The sequence below is a fragment of the Cetorhinus maximus genome, chromosome 1 (assembly GCF_964194155.1).
Source record: "Cetorhinus maximus chromosome 1, sCetMax3.hap1.1, whole genome shotgun sequence".
Taxonomy (NCBI): Eukaryota; Metazoa; Chordata; class Chondrichthyes; order Lamniformes; family Cetorhinidae; genus Cetorhinus; species Cetorhinus maximus.
The window spans coordinates 158,301,095-158,327,788 of NC_135879.1; the positions used below are offsets into that span (position 1 = coordinate 158,301,095).

At 45.2% G+C, this 26,694-nt stretch overlaps 1 protein-coding gene across 3 annotated transcripts in view; it reads right to left on the reverse strand.

Moving 5' to 3' along the window:
* The window catches only part of fam149a (family with sequence similarity 149 member A), a 144,633-nt gene that overhangs the window by 10,157 nt on the left and 107,782 nt on the right, over window positions 1-26,694 (reverse strand). For all 3 annotated transcript variants that reach the window (XM_078548704.1, XM_078548720.1, XM_078548713.1), the window contains exons 11-13: window positions 22,104-22,208; window positions 11,603-11,726; window positions 11,097-11,222 (exon numbers count right to left, since the gene is read on the reverse strand). In XM_078548704.1, the coding sequence (XP_078404830.1) occupies window positions 11,097-11,222; window positions 11,603-11,726; window positions 22,104-22,208 (355 nt within the window). The remainder of the gene's footprint in view (window positions 1-11,096; window positions 11,223-11,602; window positions 11,727-22,103; window positions 22,209-26,694) is intronic.

Consider the following 26,694-nt stretch of genomic DNA (forward strand, 5'->3'; position numbering starts at 1 on the left):
TTCAACAAGTATATTTTCAAAGACTTTAAACAGTAGTTATTCATTGGAGTCATGTAAACTTGCACTATTAACAAAATATTAACAGACTCAGGATCCTACTTTGAACAGTGTAATTAATAGCAGTTTAGGATAGGGTGAATTATTGCATTAATTAATCTCTTTGATGGGACACCAATACCCTGTTAAAGCCAGTGCAAAAATAATTTTGCAATTTAAAGAAAGTACCTGCACATATAAAGCAGCATTCACAACCTCATGGCATCCCAAATCACCTCACAGGCAATAGGAGATTTCTGAAGTGTAGATTAAATGCTTAACTCCCTGGAATAGGGTTCGAATCTGCAACTCAGGGGCAAGAGTGATTCCACAGAATCAAGACTTACACCAATTTAGAAACACATTTAATTTTGTCAGTTTTTCCAAAATCTTTGTTCCTGATTGTCTGCAATGGATTCTTGTCACTGATGACATGACTGGAAACTTAAAAATACAGGAAGTTCAAAAAAGCTGATCTTGTTTTATTATTAGTGGACAGAATGATGCGCATTTGATCTTTCGCTGTGGAAAATAAGTTTTGAATCCACCCCAGATTCATAAAATCACTTCTTTACTGACTGCAAGTGCCCTAGACAAAATTAAAGTTTGGACTGTCTGAGCCTCTGTGGTTGCAGGCACCAAGGGTGGAATTTTCTGCTCCTATTGGCGGCAGGTGTCATTGTAGGTGGGTGGGGAACAATATGGCTGGAAGGCCTAAAATTAGTTTCACGTCGTCATGAAACCAGTTAGCCATTGTCCGCTCCACCCTTCAATGGCAGGCCACCTTTCCTGCTGTGCACTACCAGGAATATAATTTCAATGCATTTGCACCTCATCATTTTGCCTGCCCACCAGAATCATCCCCCCACGTCGACTTTACCTCCCACGTCGGTGTAACTTCAGAACGATGTGATTCGCAACAGCATTTAAAAGGTGTGCACCTGGTGAGCTGAACTTTGAGGGGAACTCAGAGGTGAGTTACCTCTGAGTAACTCACACTACCATTGCACAGCACACACAAGGGTCGCCTGTTCGACTTCAAGGAAGAGGCCCTGCGCATTCAGCTGAGGGCACAGGCAAGTCACTTTTTCCCAGCTGGCTGACAGTGCGGTGCCAGGCAAGGGCAGCACTGCGGTTGGGGCAAAGGGTTGTGGGGGTGCAAGACAGCACAGTCGGATGGTAGTACACAATCAAACGCTGGGTGGGGAGGGAAGGGGCCAAGCATTTGAGAATTTGAGTATTCTTCCACTGCTGAGGCAGTTCAGGTGCAGCTACATTGACATGCTTGGAGTTGGGCCTCTAGCTTATCTTCCCACTCAGGCAACGCAGTGGCAAGAACGAGTCACCAAATGCGCCTGAACCTTTCACCTCCTTGGGTGAAGACTGCAAACTATTGAGCGTTTTAGGGGGCTGCAGAACAGTTGACAACTGGGCATGTTGTACAATCTCCTTGCAAAAGCTGGTCATGGAGCAGTCACTGGTGAAGGCGCTCACAGCCCCCTACGATGTCTTCATTCAGGTTTGGAACAGTTTCCCCCATGGTTCAAGCTAACAGCGCAGCCTTGCAGTGCAGGTCAGGAGAATGCCTGCACCTCAGCTGAGAGCACAGCATGCAGTCCATTGGGTGAAACTGCCACCAATCGTTCAGGCGGAGGGGGTGGAGGTGGGTGAAATTTCAGGCAGCCATGCAGTGCACTAAGTAATGGCCAAGTAGTGGCCAGCACTCTCTGTCATGTGTTAAGGAGCCTTGAGATGGAGCCAAAGCCACACATGTAAGCATTAGAGGTCCCTAGGAGACCAATGCTAACCCACGGGTCTCTCTCTTTCAACCTGCAGGAGGAGTATATCAGGAGAATGGAGTCTGGTGAATTAGCTGTATGCCTCATAGCTTAGAGGGAGTGGAGACGATGGAGAAGAGAGTGACGGAGGTGCCTGATTGGGTAGAGAGAGAGGAGCAGCACTCTGAAGAAGGGGTGGCTGGGGTTCCTGTGCATGCCGCTGAAGAGCCACAGTGAGCTGTCGTGGGTTGGCGTCTAGCTATTTGATGTTTGAGCAGCTTTAGCACAGAGTTTATGAGCTGGAGGCTACAAATGCTGCAATGTATCAGGGAGGAGGAAAGTTATCTGGATTCTTTGTACCAGGAGGCAGTCACAACTCTTAGGACAGGGTCTTCAGATTTGGTCAGTGGTTAGGGACAGGAGAGTGTGACTGCGAGTTAGGCAGGTAAGGGGACTTAGAGGGCAGGAACACAGGAGTGTGAGCCTCTGCAATTGTCCAACAGGTTTGAGTATTTTCAGCTTGTTTGGATGAGAGTCGGGGCTGCAGGGTGGATGAGCTAACTGGCCATGGCACTGTGGTACAGGAAGCCATTCAAGTGGGGGGAGTTACAAGGAATGTAGAGGTAAAGAGGATAGTATAGTCAAAGGGATTGACACCGTTCTCTGTAGCAAAGAGCGTGAGTCCAAACAGCTGTGTTGCCTGCCTGCGGCCAGGGTGTGGGGCATATGCTTGGGGCTGGAGAGGAACCTGCAGTGGGAGTGGGAGGACCCAGTTGTTGTGGTCCATGTAGGTATCAATGACACAGGCAGGTCAAAGAAGGAGGTTCTCCATAGTCAGTATGAGGACTTAGACACGAAATTAAGAAGCAGGACCTCAAAGGTCATAATCTCTGGATTATTACCTGAGCCACGTGCAAATTGGCATAGGACAAATCAGATTAGGGAGATGAATGTGTGGCTCAGAGACTGGTGTGGGAGAAGTGGGTTCCAGTTCATAGGGCACTAGCACCAGTATTGGGGAAAGTGGGATCTGTACCATTGGGACGGTCTACACCTGAACTGTGCTGGGACTGCTGTTCTTGCGAGCTGCATAACTAGGGAAGTTGGGAGGGTTTTAAACTAAGTAGTGGGGGCAAGGGATCAAATTTGGGAAGATGTGATAAATCAAAGAGTAGAGGCAAGGCAAAAGAGAAAAGTATTATTACGGGGAATGAAAAACAAACCATGACAGGAAGGGATAAAGGGAACAAATCTAACAGTAAATCAACAGATGAAACTAGAAGTTATGAAAAGAATAAAAGAATAAAGCTAAAAGCACTGTATCTGAATATACGTAGCATTTGAAACAAAACAGATGAACTTTTGAGACTCAGGGTAATGCTTTGGGGATCCGGGTTCGAATCCCACCATGGCAGGTGGTGAAATTTGAATTCAATTTTTAAAAATCTGGAATTAACAGTCTGATGATGACCATGAAACCATTGTCAATTGTTGTAAAAACCCATCTGGTTCACTAATGTCCTTTAGGGAAGGAAATCTGACGTCCTTACCTGGTCTGGCCTACATGTGGCTCCAGACCCACAGCAATGTGGTTGACTCTTAACTGCCCTCTGAACAAGGGCAACTAAGGATGGGCAATAAATGCTGGCCTAGCCAGCGATGCCCACATTCCGTGAATGAATGAAAAAAAAACTGAGAGCGCACATGGAAGTAAATAAATGCAATTTGATAGCCATTTCAGAGACATGGCTGCAGGAGGACATGGATTGGAACCTGAATATTGAAGGGTACAGGATATTTAGGAAGGACAGAAAGTGAGGAAAAGGTGGAGGGGTGGCTCTGTTATTTAATGTTGGTATTAGCACAATAGTGAGGGATGACCTCAGTTCAGGAAACCAGGATGTGGAAATGGTTTGGATAGAGATGGGAAATGGCAAAGGCAAGAAGTCACTTGTGGGAGTTGTGTACAGGCCCCCTAAGAGTAACTACCTGGTAGGGTTGAGCGTAAAGGAAGAAAATAATTGGATTAACGGAAAGGCACTGCGATAATCATGGGAGATTTAAATTTACATATAGACTGAAAAAGTCAGATGGGCAAAGATAGCCTATATGAGGAGTACATTGAATGTTTACGAGATAATTTCTTGGAACAGCATGTTCTGGAGCCAACCAGAGAGCAGGCTGTACTAGACCTGTTATTGTGCAATAAGATGGGATTAATTAATGCTCTCATAGTGAAGGTGCCCCTAGGTAGCAGTGACCATAATATGATTGAATTTTACATTCTGTTTGAGGGAGAGAGGGGTGGGTCTGTAACTAAGTTTTTAAACTTAAATAAGGGCAATTATAAGTCATGAAAGCTGAGCAGGTGAGAGTGAATTGGCAAATTAGATTAAGGGATAGGGCAATATAGATGCAGTGGCTAATATTTAAGGGAGTATTTCAGAATGCACAGAATACATACATTGCAACAAGTAAGAAAAAGTCCAAGGGATGGAGACACCATCCATGGTTAACAGAAGGGTTAAAGATAGTATCAAGCTGAAAGAAAGAGCATATAATTGTGCAAGGAAGGCCAGGAGATTTGGCAGTATATAAGGAACAGCAAAGGATGACTAAAAGATTAATAAGGAGGGAAAAATTAGAGTATGAGAGAAAGCTAGCCAGAAATATAAAAACATATAGTAAGAGTTTTCATAAATATTTTTTAAAAAGAGTTAATGAAGTGAGCGTTGGTCCTATAGGAAGTGAGTCTAGAGAATTGATAATGGAAAACAAGGAAATGGCAGATGAATTGAACAGGTATTTTGCATTAGTTTTCGCTATGGAGGATACAAGTAACACCCCAGAAGCAGCTATGAACCAGGAAAGGGAAATGGGGAAGGAAGTCAGGAAAATTACAGTCACCAGAGAAGTGGGACAGAGTAAATCGTTGCAGCTGCAGGCTGACAAGTGCTCGGGTCCTGATGGACTTCATCCTAGGGTCTTAAAAGAAATGGCTAGTGAGATAGTTGATGTATTGCTTTTAATTTTCCAAAACTCCCTAGATTCAGGGAAGGTCTCATTAGTTTGGAAGATAGCAAATGTAACTCCATTATTCAAAAAGGAAAGGAGACAGAAAGTGGGAAACTACAGGCCAGTTAGCTTAACATCTGTCATGGGGAAAATGTTAGAAGCTATTATTGAAGAAGTTATAGCGGGGCACTTGGAGCTCAAGGTCATCAGGCAGGGTCAACATGGTTTTGTGAAAGGGAAATCGTGTTTAACCAACTTATTGGTGTTCTTTGAGGAAGTACATGTCCTGTAGATAAAGAGGAACCGGTGGATGCACTGTACTTAGATTTCCAGAAGGCATTTGATAAAGTGCCACATCAAAGGTTATTACGGAAAATAAAAGCTCATGGTATAGGGGGTAACATATTGGCATGGATAGAAGATTGGCTGGCTAACAGGGAGCAGAGAGTAGGCATAAATAGGTCTTTTTCAGGTTGGCAAGATGTAACGAGTGGTGTGCCACAGGGATCAGTGCTGGGAACTCAACTGTTTACAATTTGTATAAATGACTTGGATGAAGGAATGGTTGCCAAATTTGCTGATATCACAAAGATAGATAGGAAAGTAAATTATGAAGAGGACATAGGAGGGTACAAAAAGATATAGATAGGTTAAGTGAGTGGGCAAAGATCTAGTAGATGAAGTTTAATGTGGGAAAATGTGAAATTGTCCATTTTGGGTGGAAAAATAAAAGAGAAGCTTATTATCTAAATGGTGAGAGATTGCAGAGGTCTGAGGTGCAGAGGGATCTGGGTGTCCTTGTGCATGAATCACAAAAGACTAGCATGCAAGTACAGCAAGTAATTAGGAAAACTAATAGAATAATATCATATATTGCGAGGGGAATTGAATACAAAAGTAGGGAGGTTGTGCTTCATTTGTACAGGACACTGGTGAAACCACATCTGGAGTACTGTGTTCCTTATTTAAGGAAGGATGTAAATGCGTTGGAAGCAGTTCAGAGATGCTTAACCAAACTAATACCTGGGATGGGTGGGTTGTCTTATGAGGAAAGGTTGGACAGGCTAGGCTTGTATCTGCTGGAGTTTAGAAGAGTAAGAGGTGACTTGATGGAAACACATAAGATCCTGAGGGGTCTTGACAGAGTGGATGTGGAGAGGTCGTTTCCTCTTGTGGGAGAATCTGGAACTAGGGGTCACCGTTTAAAAATAAGGGGTCATCCATTTAAAACAGAGATGAGGCGAAATTTTTTCACTCAGAGGGTTGTGAGTCTTTGGAACTCTCTTCCTGATAAGGTGGTGGAAGCAGAGCCTTTGAATATTTTTAAGGCAGAGGTGGATAGATTCTTGGTAAGCAACGGGGTGATAGGTTATTGGCGGTAGATCGGATGCAGATTTCAAGTTACTATTAGATCAGCCATGATCTTATTAAATGGCGGAGCAAGCTCGAGGGGCTGAATGGCCTACTCCTGCTCCTTGTTCGTATGTTCATACTTTTGAATGTTCATTTGTCTACAGGCAGCACTTGTCATTCTTGCAGATGACCGAGAACTAGTGTCACCAAACACTGTGCATGTCCGGGCAACTGGTCGGTCACGTATGCTGCCTGCTGCAGGATTTGGTGCCATGGGGACTTGGAGGGCATCCACTGCCAGTGGCCGTGAAAGTGACTGCAGCGCTCAATTTTCACACCAGTGGCTCCTTCCAGGGCTCCACAGGTGACCTCTGCAGGATCTCACAAGCCTCCACAAGCAAATGCACCCAGGAGGTCACGGACACCATATTCGTGAAGGTGCACAAATTTGTGTATTTCAACCTTGATCAGACAAGCCAGGAAGCAAGAGCGCTGGGATTTGCACAGATCTCTCATTTTCCACAGGTGCAGGGTGCCATCGACTGCAGTCACATGGTGCTTAGATCTCCATGGCAACAAGCAGTACAGTATGTGAACCACAAGGGTGTTCACTCGTCAAATTTCAGCTGGTGTGCAACCACAGCAAACGCATCCTGCAGGTTTGTGCACAATTCCCAGGGAGTGACCATGACTCCTATATTCTCAGCAGGTCTCAGGTCCCTGGCATTTTTCAGGGTCCACAGAAGCTGCAGGGTTGGCTCCTTGGGGACAAGGGCTACCCACAGAGGCCGTGGCTGATGATGCCCATTCGGCGGCCTCAGACTGCAGCAGAAAGAAGGTACAACACAGCTCATGCTGCAACTTGCACTTTGGTGGAGCAAACCATTGGAATGTTGAAAATGAGGTTCCGGTGCCTGGACCAGTCTGGTGGAGCCCTGCAATACAGTCCACAGAGGGTGTCACGCATCGTCGTCGCCTGCTGTGCCCTTTACAACCTGGTTGCAATGGCGGGGAGGAGCTGCCTGAGGAGCAGATGGAGGAGCTGCACGTCTCCTCTGATGAGGAGAACATCGACGGAGACAAGGTCCTCAAAGGCAAGGATGATGGTGATGAGGCCATTCCACTGGCCAGACGAGGCAGGCGCGCTTGGGAGGCCCTCATAGCTGCTAGATTCTTGGAGGATGATGATGACATGCAGTGAGGAGACATCATAGATCCTCACATTGCATCTATGAGAATTTGACTTCTGTCTGGCTGATGGCAGTGCACATACCCTCTGTGATAAGGCTCCCGTCATGGAGTCACAACGGATGCCCATAGTCCCTACATTCCAGGAGGATGATGACAACATGCAGTGGCGACACTCCATACATCCTCACATACCTTATGTGAATGTCTTACTCCTGTCTGGCTGATGGCTACTCGCTTGTGCTCTGTGAACAGGGTCATATCATGGAGATGTAGTGGGGAAACTTTAGCTTCTCCTCAAGGCGCTGGGAGCACACAAAGAGAATGATGGAACTCTGTGCCACTGGCCCAGGACATTCTGGCAGCAATGATGAGCCCCATCGAGGTGCAGGTATGACTGATGTGACCAGTGACAGTGAAGGCGCACCATCAGTGTGCTGGGAAGGCTGCTCAAAGCACAGGGAAGAGGCTCTGGACTGAGACACCTGCCTTTATCTTGTGCAGGGACCAAGGTTTCACATCTGAGGGACACAAGCACTGCTCATCAGAACAAGGAGCCATAGACAGCATGACATTCCTGGGAGTTTATTTACAATAGTGAACATTATGCACAAGTGATTAACATCTGTGCCAATGTGGTGAAACTACCTCTTCTTAACCTTCCTAACACTGCTGCTACGACTTTACGACTTGGTGCTCCCCCGACACCCACAGCAGAGGTGGAGGCAGCCTGTTGATTGCTAACCTCTGTCTCTGATGACCTTGATGGGCATCGTCTGGAATGCCAAGACCTGGAGGGCCCCAGCCTGTTTCGGGTCTCCTGCTGTGGGCAGATACACCTTCCTTGGTCTGTGGTGCTGGAGCTGATGGGGTTGTGAGAGGAGGGGAGTTGGATCGGCCTGACATTCCCAGAGTCAGCTGGATGGATGGCCCCGGGGTGTGCATCTGGTGATCCTCCTCCCTATAGGTGTCCAAGGCCCTCTGGCTGACTCCTTGAGGAGAAAGGGAAACTGGAGTGAGATCGAGCTGCCCTGCACCTTTCTCATGCTGACACTGTTGGAGGCCATGCACAGTGCAGGAGAGATGTCCTGGACCAAGGTCTCCATGGCAGCCACCATCCTGCCAATGTTGACCTCGGTGGTTAGGCATACCGGCACTATCACCTCAGACTGAAGGTGAATGGACTCCTCCATCATGCTTTGCAATCTGAGGAGTGCAGCTGTCATCCCTTCCTGATGTTCCCGTGATTGTCACTGCAGCTCCAACAACTGATTAATGACTGAGTCCAGAGGGTCATCATCTGACTCAGACTCAGCAGATCCCTTGCCTCCAGCAGTCCTCCAAGTGCCGGCGACGCCGGTGTCCCTGCCTCTGCCCACTGTGGAACAGGTTGTGTGCTGTGCTCACCATATAGTGAACCCGAGCCTGCTGTACATGTAGGTCCCACCAAGGTGTGTATCGCTGCACTGGTAGAGGGTGTGGCTGAGTGCTGTGACGGGTTTTCGAGGGTGCTGTCCTCAGGGTCTTCATCCAAGGTGCTATTGGCGCTGAAGTCGAGGCCAAAGTTGCCTGAGGGTGATGTGACAGATGTGCCTATGAGTGAAAGTGGAGATTATTAGTGCATGGCCGCTGTGGTACACAGAACAGTGGACACACAGCTGAGTTGCCAGAGGGATGATCTGATGCATGATCCTCACTTGGATGCTTGGCGCCGACCTCACCATCGCCGCAGGAACGGTCCACGTCCTCTCTGTCCAGCTCTTACACACAGTTTTCAAAGGGAGTGAGGACTTTGATGTCTGGCACTCTTCCCCGGTCTAGGACCTCTCCCTTTTATTGTGTGCGATCTTGTCCTGCATAAAGACAGATGGAGAGAGTGTGAGCCAAGGCGCATGCCCGGCCAGATAGGAAGGATGACGGGTGTGCATGTGTGCGTGCTGAGTGGAGCCATGGACAGGATGAGGAGACAACCTCCAGAGGAGATGAGGCCAGATGAAGATGTGAGGGTGTGTGTGTGAGAGAATGGGTGGTGATGTCCCTTGTGCTGGCAGTGAGTGAGAGGCCAGTGAATGTGTGTGATGGGCTTGTAAGTGTGTGATGAGTGAGTGATGAGATGGTCAACTTACCCTGGCGGCATGAATGAGATCATTCATCCTCTTTCTGCACTGGATGGCCAACCTCTTGTGCGCAGCGTTGGCATTGACCACCTCTGCCACCACCTCCCAAGTCGGTTTGGTGATGTTGCTGGTGTAGAGGACACCATGGCAGGCCTCCACAGCGTCCAAAAGGCATTCCACACTGAATCAGGGGGCTGCAGTCTTCTTGCCTTTCAGGGCTATGTCTTCTGTGCAGCAGTCCTGGGCTGGAAGCACTGAGAGGTGCACGTGTGGCTGCAGTTTAAATATGGTGCCCGACGTGAAGAAGCGGCAAGGTGACAGTGTGGCGGGAGAATCGGAGGCCACCCACCAGTGAAACGCCATGAGTGAATAATTAATGAGGCGATACGCCACGAAAACCCGCCATTGCAGCTGGCAGGTAAATCAGCCTTTTTCCTGCCCACTCAAGCACTTTGTGCAAATCTGGGATGATTCTGCTCCAAATTAACAATCTTACTCAAGGAGTCTGGAATGAGACTAATGTAGAAAATTGAGCAAGTCACTCTTGTGCAATAGGATTGTACCAAAGTGGATTTAAGATATGTTACTGAGGCAGCAGAGAGTGGGAGCTTTGCTCCTTAACTGACTAAGCCTAATGCTGTGTACCTAAACATAACTATTCCCTAATAATGGCATCTCAATTCAATGAGCACCATAGTACACACAAAAAAATGAAGTTAAATGTTATTTAATCCTCTTGATAAATGATATTTTTAAGGCAACAGTATACCAGTTTAATTCATTAATATGCTTTTGAAAGGCAATTGGGTCCTTCAGGTAAAATGTTAAATGAGGCTGTATCTTCCCTCTCAAATGGGTTTAAGTGGCATTATTTCAAAAAAGAACAAAGGAGTTCTCCCCAGTGTCCTGGCCAATATTTACCCCTCCACTAATATAACAAAAACCTGATTATCTAGTTATCTAGTCATTATTGCATGGCTGCTTGGGGGACCTTGCTGTGCACAGATTGACTGCTCCATTTCCTACATTACAACAGTGACTTCATTTCAAAAGTACTTCATTGGCTGAAAAGCACTTTGGGACATCCTGAGGTCATGAAATACATTGTACAAATACAAATGCTTCTTTCTTTATTTTATGAGTATGTGCTTCTGGTAAAGAGCTTTGCCCACTGGAAATGCATAAGAGAAATATGGGTGTTGAGGTAGGGGTAAGTTCTTCATCCATTAAAATTGGTGGAGCAAATTCTCATCTGTCCTTATCTTTGTTATTTTCTGCCGCCTTAAAGTCCCTGGATCATAAGAGCATCCTGAAGATATTTGATTTTTATTCCACATTGAGTTTGTCATAAAAATCCAGATTGAGGTTTGGAAAATGATTTTCCATAGGATATTGTGTAACTTGTGACAAGTGGTTAGTCTTTTTCTTTCATCGGGTATCTAAGACAGTTAAGGCACAATGCATTTCCGTAATGAAAACTATTTATGTTTCTTGAGAATACACAAACAAAAGATGCATTCATCTGGCAATATCGCCAATAGTTATTTCCAGGCTACGGTAGCTTTACATTAAGTAATTTATTTAAATGTATCAAAATCAAAGGCCTTACCCTAAATGAATGTGTTGTATTCGGTCGTGAAGAAGTATCCATAGTGATAGGTCGTTCCCTGAGAGGTCGTCGACTTGTTCCTTCCCCAGTAGCACTTGACACTCTGCTACGTGGAAATCTTCCTCTCTGTGGAATACAATTCTTTGCATATTTTTTTAAACTGAATGATGATTAATAGTCTAATATTTGTATGTACAAGATTTGCCCCTGTGGAATGTTTGGGAAAGTTGCCAAGTACAAAATCAGATGCCATATTGATGCCTTGCTAATTGGCCATTCACCATGTGTACACCTAGACAGTGTTGGTGAATACTGAAAATGGAGGGAGCATCACAGTAAATTTTAAACAGTAGGGGGTCATTGATGGACGATCAGCACCTTGGCTGCAATATCCTAACAGCACCAACATAATTACAAATTCATAAAATAAGTGACATAATTATGTCACCTGGTAATGAACACAGGTTTAACTGATAAAATGTGAATCTATCAAGGCTCCATCTTACCAACTGGTATCTTGACCCAGGCAAGGGAAGTTGTGCTTCTGTTGATTCAAAATGAATGGGTGGCAATTGGTTAGTACGAGCAGTCTGTACTGGAGGAGAGGATAGCCGATCAGTGCCAATGTGTCTGAATAGATGAAAATTAGAATCCTCTTTAGCAGAGTAACAGTATTGCATAAACTTTAAATCAGATGTTCTTATGGCACTGTTTAAGATTTTAATTGCTGAATAATCAGGAACTGCCCAGTACAAAACATGTCAATAAAATTTAAAAATGAGCTCCAATTATCTATTAATGATATAATGCTGGGATAGTAATATCCAATTTTATACTACTTACTGGAATTTCACTTACTGATTAAATGTAAGTAATCCGACAGAGGCTTTAAATTAATGTCCTAAATAATTTTAAGAAGAGCTTGAACAGTTTATGACTATCATTTGAATATCTATATTTTACTTACAGCTTTGAAACAAACTCTCTGAGACTGATTATTTAAATAATTTGCTGATTGCTTAAATTCATAAGGAGTTTTTTATTGTACTAATTTGTTCCCCTGGCAGCTGTAGTTGCCATTGCATAACTGATTGACTTGTCATTGACGAACACTGGTATTCATAATAAAATGGGCAGAGAACACTAGAAATTTCCACCATTTTCTCCTTTATTCTTAAATCATTCCTTTGCTGTACTCACGAGTATGGTGACCCATTACAGTAAATTCTACAACACAACTTTGATATTAATTGTATGAATGGATAGAGGTTTAAAGGGCTCAAACTTCAGGAACTAATGGGCCAGATTTTCATCTTGGAGATGGGAAATGGGGGTTGGAAGATTTCCTGATGTCGTGATTGCTCCTCCTTACAAGTGCATGCCGATGCTATTTTCATAGTGGGGACAGGCTAGAGTCGGGCCCGCCGCCTTCTGTGCCAAGATAGAGGTGCAGCAAGTGACAAAAATGGTGTCAGGCATGGAGATGGATCCATTCCATCTCAGGGCAGGTAAAAGGCCGGCCTCCAACACTATCTTGGTGTCTCAAAAATTGGAGGAAGGATTCTGAAGAACTCATCAGTAGCGCTGGAACTGTCGGCTGAACTTTGATCTGTGCATACTTATGTCATTAATGATATAATTGCTGGCTAATAGCCTCTGTGAAAGTTGGCCCAGTACTAAGAAACCCTCAGTGAACTTCCCACCCATTGCATGATCCATTGTTGTCATGATCTGCTACCTGTTGTCTTGCTTTTGTTTCAATATTGCACACAGGCCGTCAACATTGTAGCTGAGCTAACTTTATTGATAACACATTTTGCTAACATAAACATATATCTGCAGTAACTGAATTCTATCAAGACAGGCTCCAACATGTGCTAAAAACAAAAAACTACTGCAGATGCTGAAAATCCAAAACAAAAACAGAATTACCTGGAAAAACTCAGCAGGTCTGGCAGCATCGGCGGAGAAGAAAAGAATTGACGTTTCAAGTCCTCATGACTCTCATGACTCGAAACGTCAACTCTTTTCTTCTCCGCCGATGCTGCCAGACCTGCTGAGTTTTTCCAGGTAATTCTGTTTTTGTTTTCCAACATGTGCTATCTGACCTTCAATTCCCAGGTCAGGTGACCCCAACTCTAGTAGAGAGTACTGTTTGGTATCTAATACTGGAGTCCACTACCACAATCAACTATTATCAGGAGGGCCGAGCTCTGACGATTCTGCTAGACCAGCCTTTCTCTGCAGGTGGCTGTATTCAGCTCAGTGAGTACACAGTAGCTCACAGCACGGCTCTACAACTGTGCACAGCAGCCCACACACTCAGACCTCAACTCTACAGTCCATGACACAACCTATTTTCCTCCAACCTCAACAAAGGAGGGCAACCAGTGAGCCCTGGCTACTCCCAGCCTCACTTCATCCCAAGGCATGTGTGCCCCTCAAGGAGGTCTGGCCCCTTAGAACGTTGCTGCACAGTGTCAACAGCTGCCATCCAGGCACTCACACAGCAATGGCAAGGCCACCAAACCTCTGTATGGCCACTCAGATCTCCTCGCCATCATGATGTACCACACACATGGACAACACACAAACTGACCCACGTACTTCATCTACATCTATGCCAGGATGCCTGAACCAGGAAGCAGCCAGGAAAGCCAGAGTACACCAGCTCTATACTTCAGTGACCGCAACCTATGCTGGTACAGGCGGATCAGTGATAGGAGGGACATCCTCTACCCAGCAGGCTGCAAGATGTTGCCAATCATGACCAAGAGGGCATCGAAGCAGACAGCATAGGTGGTCAGTGCCTCGGTGAGCACAACGAACCAGGGTGCAGTGCCAAACGTGATTTAGTGACCTGCTACGTCTGACAAGACAAGTGAGACTTCCACTTTCTAGGTGTCCCCATTTGGATCACAGCATGCAACATGCAAAGCATCTGGGGGACACTGGGCACATGCTGATGGCTACTCTGGAGGTGTGTGAGCCAAGATCACTGCTGCACCACTCAATGCTAATGCGTAACAAGGGCAAATAGGAGATGCTGTTTCAAACCAGGCAGGTGCAGCAATGCACCACCTCATCTCCCTCTAGTTATTGTCCTTGCAGGAGAAACATACAAACATATGAATTAGGAAAAAGGAGTAGGCCATTCGGCCCCTTGAGCCTGCTTTTTTCTTCTTTATTCTTTCATGGGACACGGGCATCACTGGCAAGACCAGCATTTGTTGCCCATCTCTAATTGCCCTTGAACTGAGTGGCTTGCTCAGCCATTTCACAGGGCAACTAAGAGTCAACCACATTTCTTGGATCTGGAGTCACATGAAGGCTGGACCAGGTAAGGATGGCAGATAGCAGATTCCCTAAAGGACATTAGTGAACCAGATGGGTTTTTATAACAATCAATGATAGCTTCATGGTCACCATTACTGAGACAAGCTTTGTAATTCCAGATTTATTAACCAAATTCAATTTCCACCAGCTGCCATGGTGTGATTTGAACCCATGTCCCCAGAGCATTAGCCAGGATCTCTGGATTACCAGTCCAGTGACATTACCATTACGTCACCATGCTCCACCATTTGATAAGATCATGGCTGATCTGACTGAGGCCTCAACTCTCTCTTCAACTGTATCCCTGTACATCTGTCCTTCCCTTTCTCTGCCTCACACACTCTTTCTCCCCCTCTCTCTCTCACACTCTGGCCTGGCGATCTCTGTATTCCTGGCACTTTATCCCTGTTTATCAATCTCGGTACCAGAGCCATCAGAAGCAGCATTCAACCGGCAGTGACACTATCCCTCTCACATTCACTGCCTGTTCTCACCATGAGTCAGACGCCATCAGAAACAGGCGCAGAATGCCTGTGAAAGACTACAGCCACAGGGACCCCAATGCTAACGGAAATATGGGCTATGGAGGGAAGATCCATAAAGATTGCCTTGGCCCCATTGTAAGAATGTGTGGGTAACGGCAAATTCCCTATTCCAGGTGCACAGGGCCACGGAAGAGGCATTTGTGGGAATAGTGTGGTAGAGGTTGTCATGGTGGTGGACCTTGGGAAATGGTGCTGTTTGGGGTGAGGGGAGTGTGGGGGGTTGCAAGGTCAGAGGAGTGGCACTGAGTCTGTGAGGAAAGCTCAATTTAACAGCATGCAGTAGAATGACCCATTAGTGAGGAACATTGAGGATTTCCAGACCTTCCTCTCATACGTTTCTCTTGTCTCTCATAGATCCCAGCATTGTGGCCCCACCCCCAGGAGCCAAGCAATGCCTCAGAAGCAAGAGGAGGGAAGCTTGTCTGAGGAAGCAGCATCACTCCAGACTAGCTCACCAAGGACTGGTTCAGATACTTGCATCTCGGTGGGTCCATGTGCAGTTTGAAAGTCAGGGCACTGGGCGAGGAGCACAGCAAGACTGTGCAGGAGGAGGTGTCAGAGGCAGAGGCATTTGTGGACAGCCCCCTCAGAGCGGGGAGGACAGTTGCAATGATGCTCTGAGGGACAGTAAGATGGGGCCTCAGTAGTGTCAGTTTGGGGTTCAGTATTTGGACCTGCAGCAGTAGATGTGTGGCCATCTAGCAGAGCTCCCTGAGGCAGCAAGAGCACATTCACTGCAAATGGAGGGGTCCCTGGTGCAGGTGAGCTTGACTATGTCTTGGGAATCCAGTGCATGAGCTCCACCCATGAGAGTGTGGCCAACCTCACGGAGAGGCACACATGGCAGCGCCTGGAGTGCATGCAGGAGCAGTGCGATATCGTGCACTGGGTGGAAATCCCTCTTCACACGGAGAATTCACCAAGGCTCCTTAGACAGCACCTTCCAAACCCATGATCACTACCATATAGAAGCACAAGGGTAGAAGATATATGGAAACACCACCGACTGGAAATTCCCCTGCAAGTCACTCACCATCCTGACTTGGAAATATATCACCGTTTCTTCACTGTCACTGTCAAAATCCTGGAGCTCTCTTCCTAACAGCACTGTGGGTGTTCCTGCACCACATGGACTGCAGCGGGTCAAGAAGGCAGCTCACCACCACCTTCTCAAGAGCAACTAGGGATGGGCAATAAATGCTGGCCCAGCCAGCGAAGCCCACATCCCGTGAATGAATAAAATAAAAAAGGTGCGCGGCTCCCCCCTCACAGGGTATACAGCTCCCCCCTCACAGGGTATACAGCTCCCCCCTCACAGGGTATACAGCTCCCCCCTCACAGGGTATACAGCTCCCCCCTCACAGGGTATACAGCTCCCCCCTCACAGGGTATACAGCTCCCTCCGCACAGGGTATACAGCTCCCTCCGCACAGGGTATACAGCTCCCTCCGCACAGGGTATACAGCTCCCTCCGCACAGGGTATACAGCTCCCTCCGCACAGGGTATACAGCTCCCTCCGCACAGGGTATACAGCTCCCCCCACACAGGGTATACAGCTCCCCCCTCACAGGGTGCGCAGCTCCCTCCATAGCCGTTAAGAGCCTCAGCGTCATGTCCAATGAGTATGTGAGGAGTCAGGACAGTCTCACTGATGGCCCATTGGTGATTGGGGGGGATGCCAGCTGTGCCCCAGCAGCAGACCCCTTCAAATCAGTGGGTGCGCACACTGAGGTCTGAGGATGATCCAATTGAGGATGAGGATTCCATGCAGATTGAGGGAACCTCACAATCCTTGGCTTCCTCAGCCGCTCTGACAGGGAGAGCACCTGTGAGCCAAGACCTATTGACAGCGGCTGCCCCAACAAATCTACAGGCACTCCAGTTGCAGGACTGGCCCCAACGGGTCCCTGCAAGACAAGGCCAACCACCACGATCCTCACAACTGCATGGCCAAAGACATGAACAGGCTGTCTCCACCTCCTCCCAAGCAACAAGGGGAGCACTGAGTAAGAATGTGCGTGTTTGGAGGACACCACGGCATCTTGTACACTGAGTGGGTCACTGTGGTGTGTTATATATGTATGTAGATAAGAAAATTACCTCATTCAATGCTATATTAAAGTCATTGATTTATGCAATGGTTTGCTACATACTACAGAGCTATACGTAGACTGTTTATTATATAAACAGAAGCCATCAGCTTTTCACCAGTGTCATTGGAGACTGCAGCCAGTAAGCCATCTTTACGTGACACCTGTATTGGAAAGGTTGCTGTCCATGTGAAGGCTCAGGCTTCTTCCAGTGTCAGGCATGTATTCCATCACTAACCATTCAGAGTGTCCTCAGCTGAACTGTTGCTGAGTCAGTAGGTCCCTTGCAACAAAGGTGTCCTGCATGGTTTCCGTGTCACATCTCCAGGCCCATGCTACGCCATGCCTCTGTGGTCCACCCTGCGGTTCTGCCTCCTCTGCCTCGGAGTCCCCTGGCCCTTCTTTTCCAGCCTCCTCCTCTGGTGGTGATGATGTGAGGCCTTCCACATGATGTGCCTTCTCAAGTCCCACACTCCTCTGCTGCACCATGTTGTGCATCATACAGCACATGACGACCATTGGGGACAGCCTGGCAGGTGAGTGCAAGACTCCACCAAATCAGTCAATATATCATAACCTTGGTAAGCGTCTTGGCATGCAGGTGGCTCTCATTGTATCTATGCTGTGGGTCTGTCTGACTATCCCTCAGTGGGGTCAGAAGCAACATCAACAGAGGGTAGCCCTTGTCACCCAGAATCCATCGGCATACCATGGGGTTGGGGTAGAAGACCTGAGACATCTTTGACTTGCAGAGTATAAAGGAGTTGTGGCAGTTTCCTGTACAGCATGCGCAGACACGCAGAAAGTTCTCCCTATGGTCACAGACCAGCTGGACATAGATGGAATGGTATTTTTTCCTGTTAATGGATCTGTCCAGTCTTTCCGTGGATTACTCCAGAGCCACAGGGGTGCAATATATGACACCTTGGACCTGAAAGAAGCTGGCTATCGAAGTGAAACGCATTGCCCTCCGTGTTTGTGAGGCTGAATCCGTGGGAAGCTGATGAAGTCAGCTTCCTTTACAAAGAAGGCATCTGTCATGGTGTGGATGCAGCAGTCAGCATCCACCCAAGATATTCCACAGAGGTTGGCAGCAGTGCCTGAAATGAACCTGAGGCAAAGAAGTTGAGGGCCATGGTCACCTTCAGTGCTACCAGCAGGGCCTGTCGATAGGTCATTCTAGAGGTCAAGTCATCATTCTGGAAGGCACAGAGGCCAGTCGCTATACTCCTGGACAGCCAAAGTCTCCTCCTGCTTCAGTAACTCGGCCTTGGTCTCTGTGTTCCCTCGCATGGTCCAAGCATCCCTTATTTTCTTCATAAAAGTTGGCTACCCTGCAGGCACCTAAACTGGAAAATCCTAGTTGGCCTTCTTTAATTGGCCTCACCAAGAGGTTCTTAATGAGCCCACTCGGCTACCCATCGTGTGCTGGTGGGCAGCCCTATCAGCTCCTACCCTCCCTCCACAAAAATAGCCTGGAGTATGGAGTACCCACAGCATCTCAATTACAATGAAAATTTATCTTCTGAAAGCTTTTGTGTGGCCGATGACAATGTATGGCTGGGAAAGTTGGACCATCAAGAAGAGTGACAAGGCTCAAATAAGAGCATTGGAAATGAAAGGCCTCAGATGGATATTCCATGTGTCATAGACGGCCAAACAGATAAATGAGTGGGTGCTCGAGAAAGCTGGTGTTAAGAGGAACTTGTTTGAGGCAGTGATATCAAGGAAGCTCACATAATTTGGACATGTGGTGCCAGCAGGAGGGGAGTGTTTGGAAAAAGAGGTAATGCAAGGCAAAACACCTGGAAAACGTGCACAAGGAAGATCCAAGATGGATATCAGAATGTGGACTGGCCTCTCTAAGGGACAGGCAGTTAGGACAGCAGAGGATAGAAATCGTGAGAGAAAGATTGTTCACAGTGCAGCCAACCCTCAGAATGAAGAATAATAAAAAAGACAAGGCAAGGAATGGGGCTATTTTTGGCTCCTACACCCGCAAATCCACCCACCACCACCACTCTGACCCCAGCCCCAGTGGGGGGTGAAATCCAGCCTATAGAGTCCATTGAACCTACAGTATAGAACCAGGTTATTTGGCCTAACTGGTCAATGCTTGTGTTTATATACCACACAAGCATCCTCACGCTTCAGTTACCTCTTCCCCAGGATCAGTGCTTGGGCACTTGGGTTTCAAATCTACATAAATCACCTGGATTTGGAAATACAATGTACATTGTTAAAACTCACAGATGATACCAAACTGGGGAGGGGGGAGGGGGCATAGAGAACAGCTGAGGAATTACAGATGGACCCAAACAATATTTAAACTATGGTATATGAAATAGAATACAACTAATGAATCTTACACATTAGAAGAAAGGGGTGACATTTATTAAATGGTATTGTACTAACTAAGGTTTAAGAAATGGGATATTTAATAAATGATACGGTCCAGAATAAGTGTAGAATTCTTATGGAATTTGTAGACATAGCATAAGGTCACCTTGGCAAGAATACTGTTTTCTTTCTCTCTCTGGAAAAATAGATAAACAGTCCACAGAAATGTTGGGGTCTTGGTTCAGGTTTCCATGTTGACATTCCTAAGTTGGTAAAGATGATGTCTTTTACCCTCTTATAAATACAAATGTCTGCTAAAGGCTAACAAATGACACTCCAGCATGAGGTAAACTGAAAGCTGACCTCGAACTAAAGTGATGGACAAGGGGAGAAGTGACCACCCTGACATCTTGGGTACCTGTTCTGTATTCATTGGTTGGAAAGGTTCAAACAACTGATTGACAGAGAGTAAACTGCCAGCCCCTAGAAATAAAGTATATTAACGAATGCTTGGCAATAGGGCAGTCCTCGTCAGTCAGCCGCCCTCTGCAGATGGCAGATTGATAAGGGAAAATGGAAGATGACTGGGGGAGGAGTTCCCTATCAGTTCAGTTAGAGAGCAGAATGTTGCCATCGCAAGCTACTGAGATAACACAGTCTGTGCCAACCATCCATTCAACCTCTGGGATCATTGAACCATTCTGAACTGTGACAAGTCGTATACTTTTCCTGTCTATTTAGCTAATGCTTTATCTAAACTGTTGCTTCTTAATAAGCTACCTTAAAATCTCTTATGAATTTTCAACCACCTATCTTAGGTAATCTGATTCTCAAACCCTAAATCTTACAGAGGCTAAGCTGAAGGAGATCTTGGAATGGCAGCAGATTTAACACTAACATTGTCCAGTTATATCAGAACAAAGCAAACAGAATGTTAAGCTATGTTGATAAACCAGTCAAGTATAAGACTGAGGCTGTCATGGGAAGTTGTCCAGTGTTTTGGTCAGGCTTCATCTTGTACACTACATTCAGTACTGGTCACCAAGATACAAGCGGCACATGCCTGTGGCACCCTGGGGCTCCACTATTGGTTGGCCCCAAATAGGATGGTGTTTATAAATAGTCATTTGTAGTACAGAACTTGAGTATTGCTGAAAAAAAAAAAATTTTTTATTTGTTGAAGCTTTTTATCTTGCAGTCATTAGGACAATTCGGTATATCGGGGAGACAACATATTTATAATATATGAGAAGAGAGTGCTGATTGGTTGGCAAGTGGACTTTGATTGGTAGAGGCATTGCCATGGGGAATGCACCTGTGGATGGTGACTGACAGTTAACTGCCAAGCATTGTTTGAAATTTAAACCAGGCAGCTTGACACTGATTGGTCAAGACATTACCCTAGGGAATGAACCAGCGAATGGCTGTCACTTATTTTGTTCAGCTGAAACAGGTGTGTACATGTTCTTTCTGTCTGCAAAGAACAGTGCCCTGAGTATTAATGTATGTAGCTTCCAGTACACACAAATGCACTACACTGTGAGCCTGACTGGCAATCTTAAATTGATTGCCAGCGTAATTCTTAGCACACTGAGGATTATTTGGCAAATGTTGTCCACTTGCGAAATTACAACGAATGTTGGACACTGTGTTTTGTGTTTTGCACGCACGGGCTGGTTGAGTCCAGTGTATCAACTTGCCCATTGTCCATTGCAAACAGCAGAAGGGACGTGCTGTTTGCAAAGATCCACCAGCCTACATGCCTAGAATCACACTGGCACTGAAATTCATACACCACATTACTCATTTGTGCGATAGGCAGAACATCTTTTTGGCTTGACGGGACCATCCTGTTAGTGGTGGATGCTACTCGTGTCTCTACTGCATAGTAGCAGCATGAAACAGCTTCAGCTGTTGCTCAAATTTTTGAGATACCTTGTCCTTCCAGGGTAATCTGAGGTGGTTAGGGCACTTTTTAGGGCCAAAAGCGAAGGCCTTGGCCCATTCATTAGTTAGCGCCATATATAGCACGAAATGATCCAGTCAGGGTAGCCATTATTCTGCAGGATGCCGTTGATGTGCCCTATTTCAGCACCAAGCTTGCATGGTAAGAAAATGACTCAGGCCCTATTCACAAGGTTGCCAATAAGGCCAATCTTATAGCATATGGAACTGTAAAAGTCCCAACCAGTGTATTGACCAGTGAAGATAGGCTTGCGGTAGACAGTAATAGAGAAACCCCAGGCAGTTTTTTCAACTAATACGTCAAGGAAAGGGAATTCATTTTACTGCTCCTTTTCAAAGGTGAATTTAAGTGCAGGATGGAGCCCATTAAGACAGGTAAGGAAATTATTACATGCTGCTACAGATTTAAATAAAGCAAACATATCATCCACATATCAGAAAGCGTCAACAAAAAAAGTCTCTTGTTTCAGATGGTGTTGATATTAGTGTTTATAAAAAAATGTCCAGGAATCTTGAAAAATCATTTTGTTTAGATAACTGGGCCGGGGTGGGGTTCGGGTGATGAAGGGCACTGTAGTTGTTACAAAACCCCACCTACTAATATTTCCTTCTACTTCATACTTTATTTTAAGTAATGCATTATACCAGTTAATTGATGGTAGGTTGGCCAGACTGTTGTTCTCATTTCAGGACACAGTGCAGGTATAATCTGATTAATGTTTAATCTTACCTCTTTAGTGTGAAGTGTTGATATAATTGGTGCCTTGCTCCACTGTGGACTTTTGCAGTGATTTCAACGTACTGACTGCTCTTGTAAGTTGTAGAAGTGTTTGCACTGTGAGATAAGCGGAAAAATCACTTTGGTATGCCCAGTGGACTCATGCACAATAATGTGCATTTATCAGGAGCAACGAATGTTGTGGATTGCTTTAGAAATTTTCCTTCAACATATTGGGCCAGATTTTTCGGTGCCATTAGTTGTGACGTGTTCAGCATTGTAGGAATGTTGTCGAAAGAATTTCGGGTGTGGAAGTGAACATGTGTTTTGCAAGTCTGTGCACACAATCTTTCTGGTAGTGACTTTAGTCACTCCTGTAATCCTCAAGTCAATAGTTTACCATAATAATCCTCAATATTTGTGCATTGCTTTGAACTAATAAAAAGCATGCAAAATATTTAATGTTGCATTATCAACAGACCAGCTATTATATTGTACACAGTTTATTAAATGTTTAACATAAAATTAATGTATGGAATGTAAAATGTTTGCCATTTTCTCATGAACAGCTATAATATCACTAAAGGATCAGTTCCATTGAATAATATTTGTGAGCCTTCCCTTATCTTTGAGCAGTCTCTATTTCAGCATTATACTGTCTCTCACTGAACAATAAACTGATGAATTTAATATCCCCTTCTGTGCTGAAGCTGGGAATAAGACTAACAATTTCACATCACAGTACATCTTTTTAGAACAACTGCGATCAGGGACCATATAATGGCCGCAAGACATTCTCTGGAATATTTGTGTGTAAGATCTATAGAAAGGTGAATTTTAACATTTATTTTATATATTAATAGCTCAAAGTACTTGGACTCAGGATTACAAATGTGGCTGGGTAAGTACTTAAGTACTCCTTTGAACTAGTATTTGTGATTTGGAAAATATAAAACAAATAGAATTCTCCTCACTCTGGTGCAACACACCATCTGGACTGACCCATAACATGCTTGTTGTATGCGAGTTTTTTTTTAAAGTTTTTTTTTGCTCTTTTGAAAGCACTGCCCTTGGTGATGCTCCAGTACCTCTGTCACATAGTCACATGTGGTCATTCTTCATTCATAAGCTTAAATGATTGGCAAGCAATACGACAATCAAGCTTGATGCTCTTCCCATATGATGTCCATAGACACACACGATAGTCACATCAAGGCATTGGTTAGAAGGAGGAAGCTTGATCCAGCTTTTCGCCATGACAGAGAGACTCTTCGTAGTGGTGAAGATGCCGGAAGTGGCCAAAAATCATAAGCCCCGCCCCCTGATCATGGCACTTCTCATTTTCACGGGGGCAGGAGTGGGGGTGGGGCACATTTCATACATGCATGGATTACATAGAGTAATGGCTTGATGTACCAGACATCAGTTACAGGCAGGATAGCTGATTGTTGGAATGTCTCTCTGCTCCTTAGATGCTCCACATGTTTTTGAACAATTCGGTCTTCCACTTCCACTTGGAATGACAAGAGACCAGTTTTAGAGACAATTATACCAGGAACCCAACTAGGTCCATTTCCAAATTTCCACACGAAAATTATATCTCCTACAGTAAATCTCCAAGCTCTTCTGTGAATATCATGATTCAATTTTTGATTACTCTGATTCTTCTCTACCTTCCTCTCTAAGTTTGGAAACACCAGAGTTAACCTTGTGCATAGGTGGTGTTTCACCAGTAATTCAGATGGCGTTGAACCCATATTTGAATGGGAAGTCGTACGATAATTGAGAAGAAAATGGGAAAGTCGAGTTTCTAGCGTAGCTTTGGACAACCTCTTTATTCCTGATTTGAAACTTTGCACTGCTCTTTCTGCTAACCCATTTGATGAGGGATGATATGGTGCTGTTCTAATATATCTGATTCCATTTAAACTCATGAATCTCTGAAACTCTATACTAGTGAAGACTGTACCATTATCCAAAACAATGACCTCTAGTAGGCCATGTGTACTAAAACATTGGCGCGACTTTTCAATTGTTGCCCTCGAAGTCGGTGATCTAACTTCATATACATCCATCCATTTAGAATGCGCATCAATGATCAATAAAAAAATGGTATCTAAAAATGGACCTACATAATCAATATGTAGTCTAATCCAAGGTCGACCAGGCCATTCCCACGGATGCAGTGGAACTGAAATGGGCAAATTCTGTCGTTGCTGACAATGGAGACAGTGCTTGACCATGCTCTCAATGTCACTGTCTATGGTTGACCACCAGACATAACTTCGCACAGCCATCTTCATCTTCGATATGCTCGGATCTGCTCTGTGAAGCTCTGTCAAGAGTGATTCTCTTCCTTGCGAACGGACAACTACTCTTGATCCCCACCATAAGATTCTATCTTGACAACTTAACTCTGTTTTATGGGCATGGAATGCTCTTATCTCTTCAGACACTGATGAATTCGACCATTCTTCGAATACAAGATCTCGGACTTTTGACAAAATTGGATCTCTGTTTGTCCAATTCCATATTTGCTTTGCACACATAGGTGAAGAGTCCAAGAAATCCAGCACAAGCACAACTTCTAGTGGCACTGGAACATATACAATGCTATCTGGTGACGGGAGACGACTGAGTGTGTCCGTATTTGCAACATACGCGCCAGGATGGTACAGAAAGGTATACTCAAACGCAGATAATATCAAAGCCAATGTTGAATTCTTGCTGAGGTTATCTGTGGAATAGCCTTATCCTCACTGGATAAACTCATTAACGGTTTATGGTCAGACACAATGGTGAAATGTCATCCATGCAGATACTGGTGGAATTTCTTCACTCCAAATATTACCGAAAAACCTTTCTTTTCTAGTTGGGAATAACCCTTCTTGGCTGCAGAGATGGTCCTGGAGACATAGCCAATTGGCCTTTAGAACCATCTTCCATCCTATGTGATAACACAGCTCCCCCACCATAAGGAGATACATCACAGGTTAATAATAATTCTTTCGATGAGTCATAATGTACCAGTAGACACGATGAATGTAATAGCTTGGTAACTTTTACCAAGGCTTCTTCTTGTTGTGAATTCCATGACCAATGATGAATCTTTTTCAATAACAAGTGCAATGGAACTAACACTGTTGACAAGTTTGGCGAAAAGCAGCCATAATAATTAAGCCATAATAATTGATCACGCTCAAAAAAGACTTGGGCTCAGTGATACTGGAAGGAGAGGGTGCCTCTTCGATGGCCCTAACTTTCTCCTCTACTGGATGCAACCTCATGGCATCCACTCGGTGACCCAGGTAAGTGACTTCTGGTGCTTGGAATGTACACTTCTTATTCTTTAATTGTACACCAAAAATCTTCTTAAAACCTTTTGTAGGTTGACCAAATGTTCGGCTTCTGTTGACCCTGTGATCAGGACGTCATTCAGGTATAGTACTACTCAGGGAAGTCCTTGCAATTGACTTTCCATGCTCCTTCGGAAGATTGCGCATGCAGATGATACTCCAAAGGGATGGTGTGTACATTGGTACAGGCCCTTGTGCATGTTGATGATTACATACCCTCTATCCAGCGCTAGCTGTTGGTATGCATGGTTCATGTCCAGTTTGGTATAGTATTTGCCTCCAGCAAGCTTTGCGTACAAGTCATCTATCCTTAGGATAGGATATTTGCCTAGGTTAGCTGCCTAATTCACGGTCAATTTGTAGCCCCCACAAATGCGAATAGTTTGATCAGGTTTCATCACAGGGACTATGGGCACTGCCCATTCCAAAAATTGGACTGGCTGGATGATGCCTAGCTTCTCTAAGCAGTACAGTTCTGCATCCACTTCTCCTTTAGCGCATATCACACAGGTCTGGCCTTAAATTAACGGGGTGTTGCCTCTGAATCTGCATATATTTTTGCTTGTAAGCCTTTTATTTTTCCCAATTCGTCACAAAATGCGCTATCGTATTTCCTTAACAGCTCAGGAATTACCCCTGTTCTCACTTGAAATATTTCTGACCAGTTGAGCTTAATTTTTTATAACCAGTCGCTGCCCAGAAGATTAAGTCCTTCACCTGTCACAATGATCACTGGAAGCTGGGCTGTCTGTTGCCTATAGGACACAGGCACTGCAGAGATGCCTTTTACCTGTATTGACTCTCCAGTGTGTCTTCAGTTGAGTCGTGGTTTGCTCCAGATTCAGTGGCTGGGTGCCTTCATTTAGGTATTTAAATGTGTGTTCTCCCACCACTGTGATTGAGGCTCCCATATCTACCTCCATGACTAGTGGCTTCCCATTCACTTGAATGGTGAAGGTTATTGGTTCAGTTTTTACTGCTTTGAATTTGTACAGGGAATAGGTATCAGTATCGGCAGCTTTAGGTTCCGTTATATTATTCACTTCAGTCATCTTGGTCTACTGTGTATTGGGCTGTCTCGATTTCACCCTGCATTGCTTTATTACATGCCCTGTTTCGTGGCAATAATGGCATTCTGCCTCCCTGAATCTGCAGGTTTCTGGTACGTGGTTACCCCCACATAGGTAACAGATTAACCTCAGAGTTGCTGCTGAAATGCTTCCACTAGGCCTTTTCGTTTTTTGAGC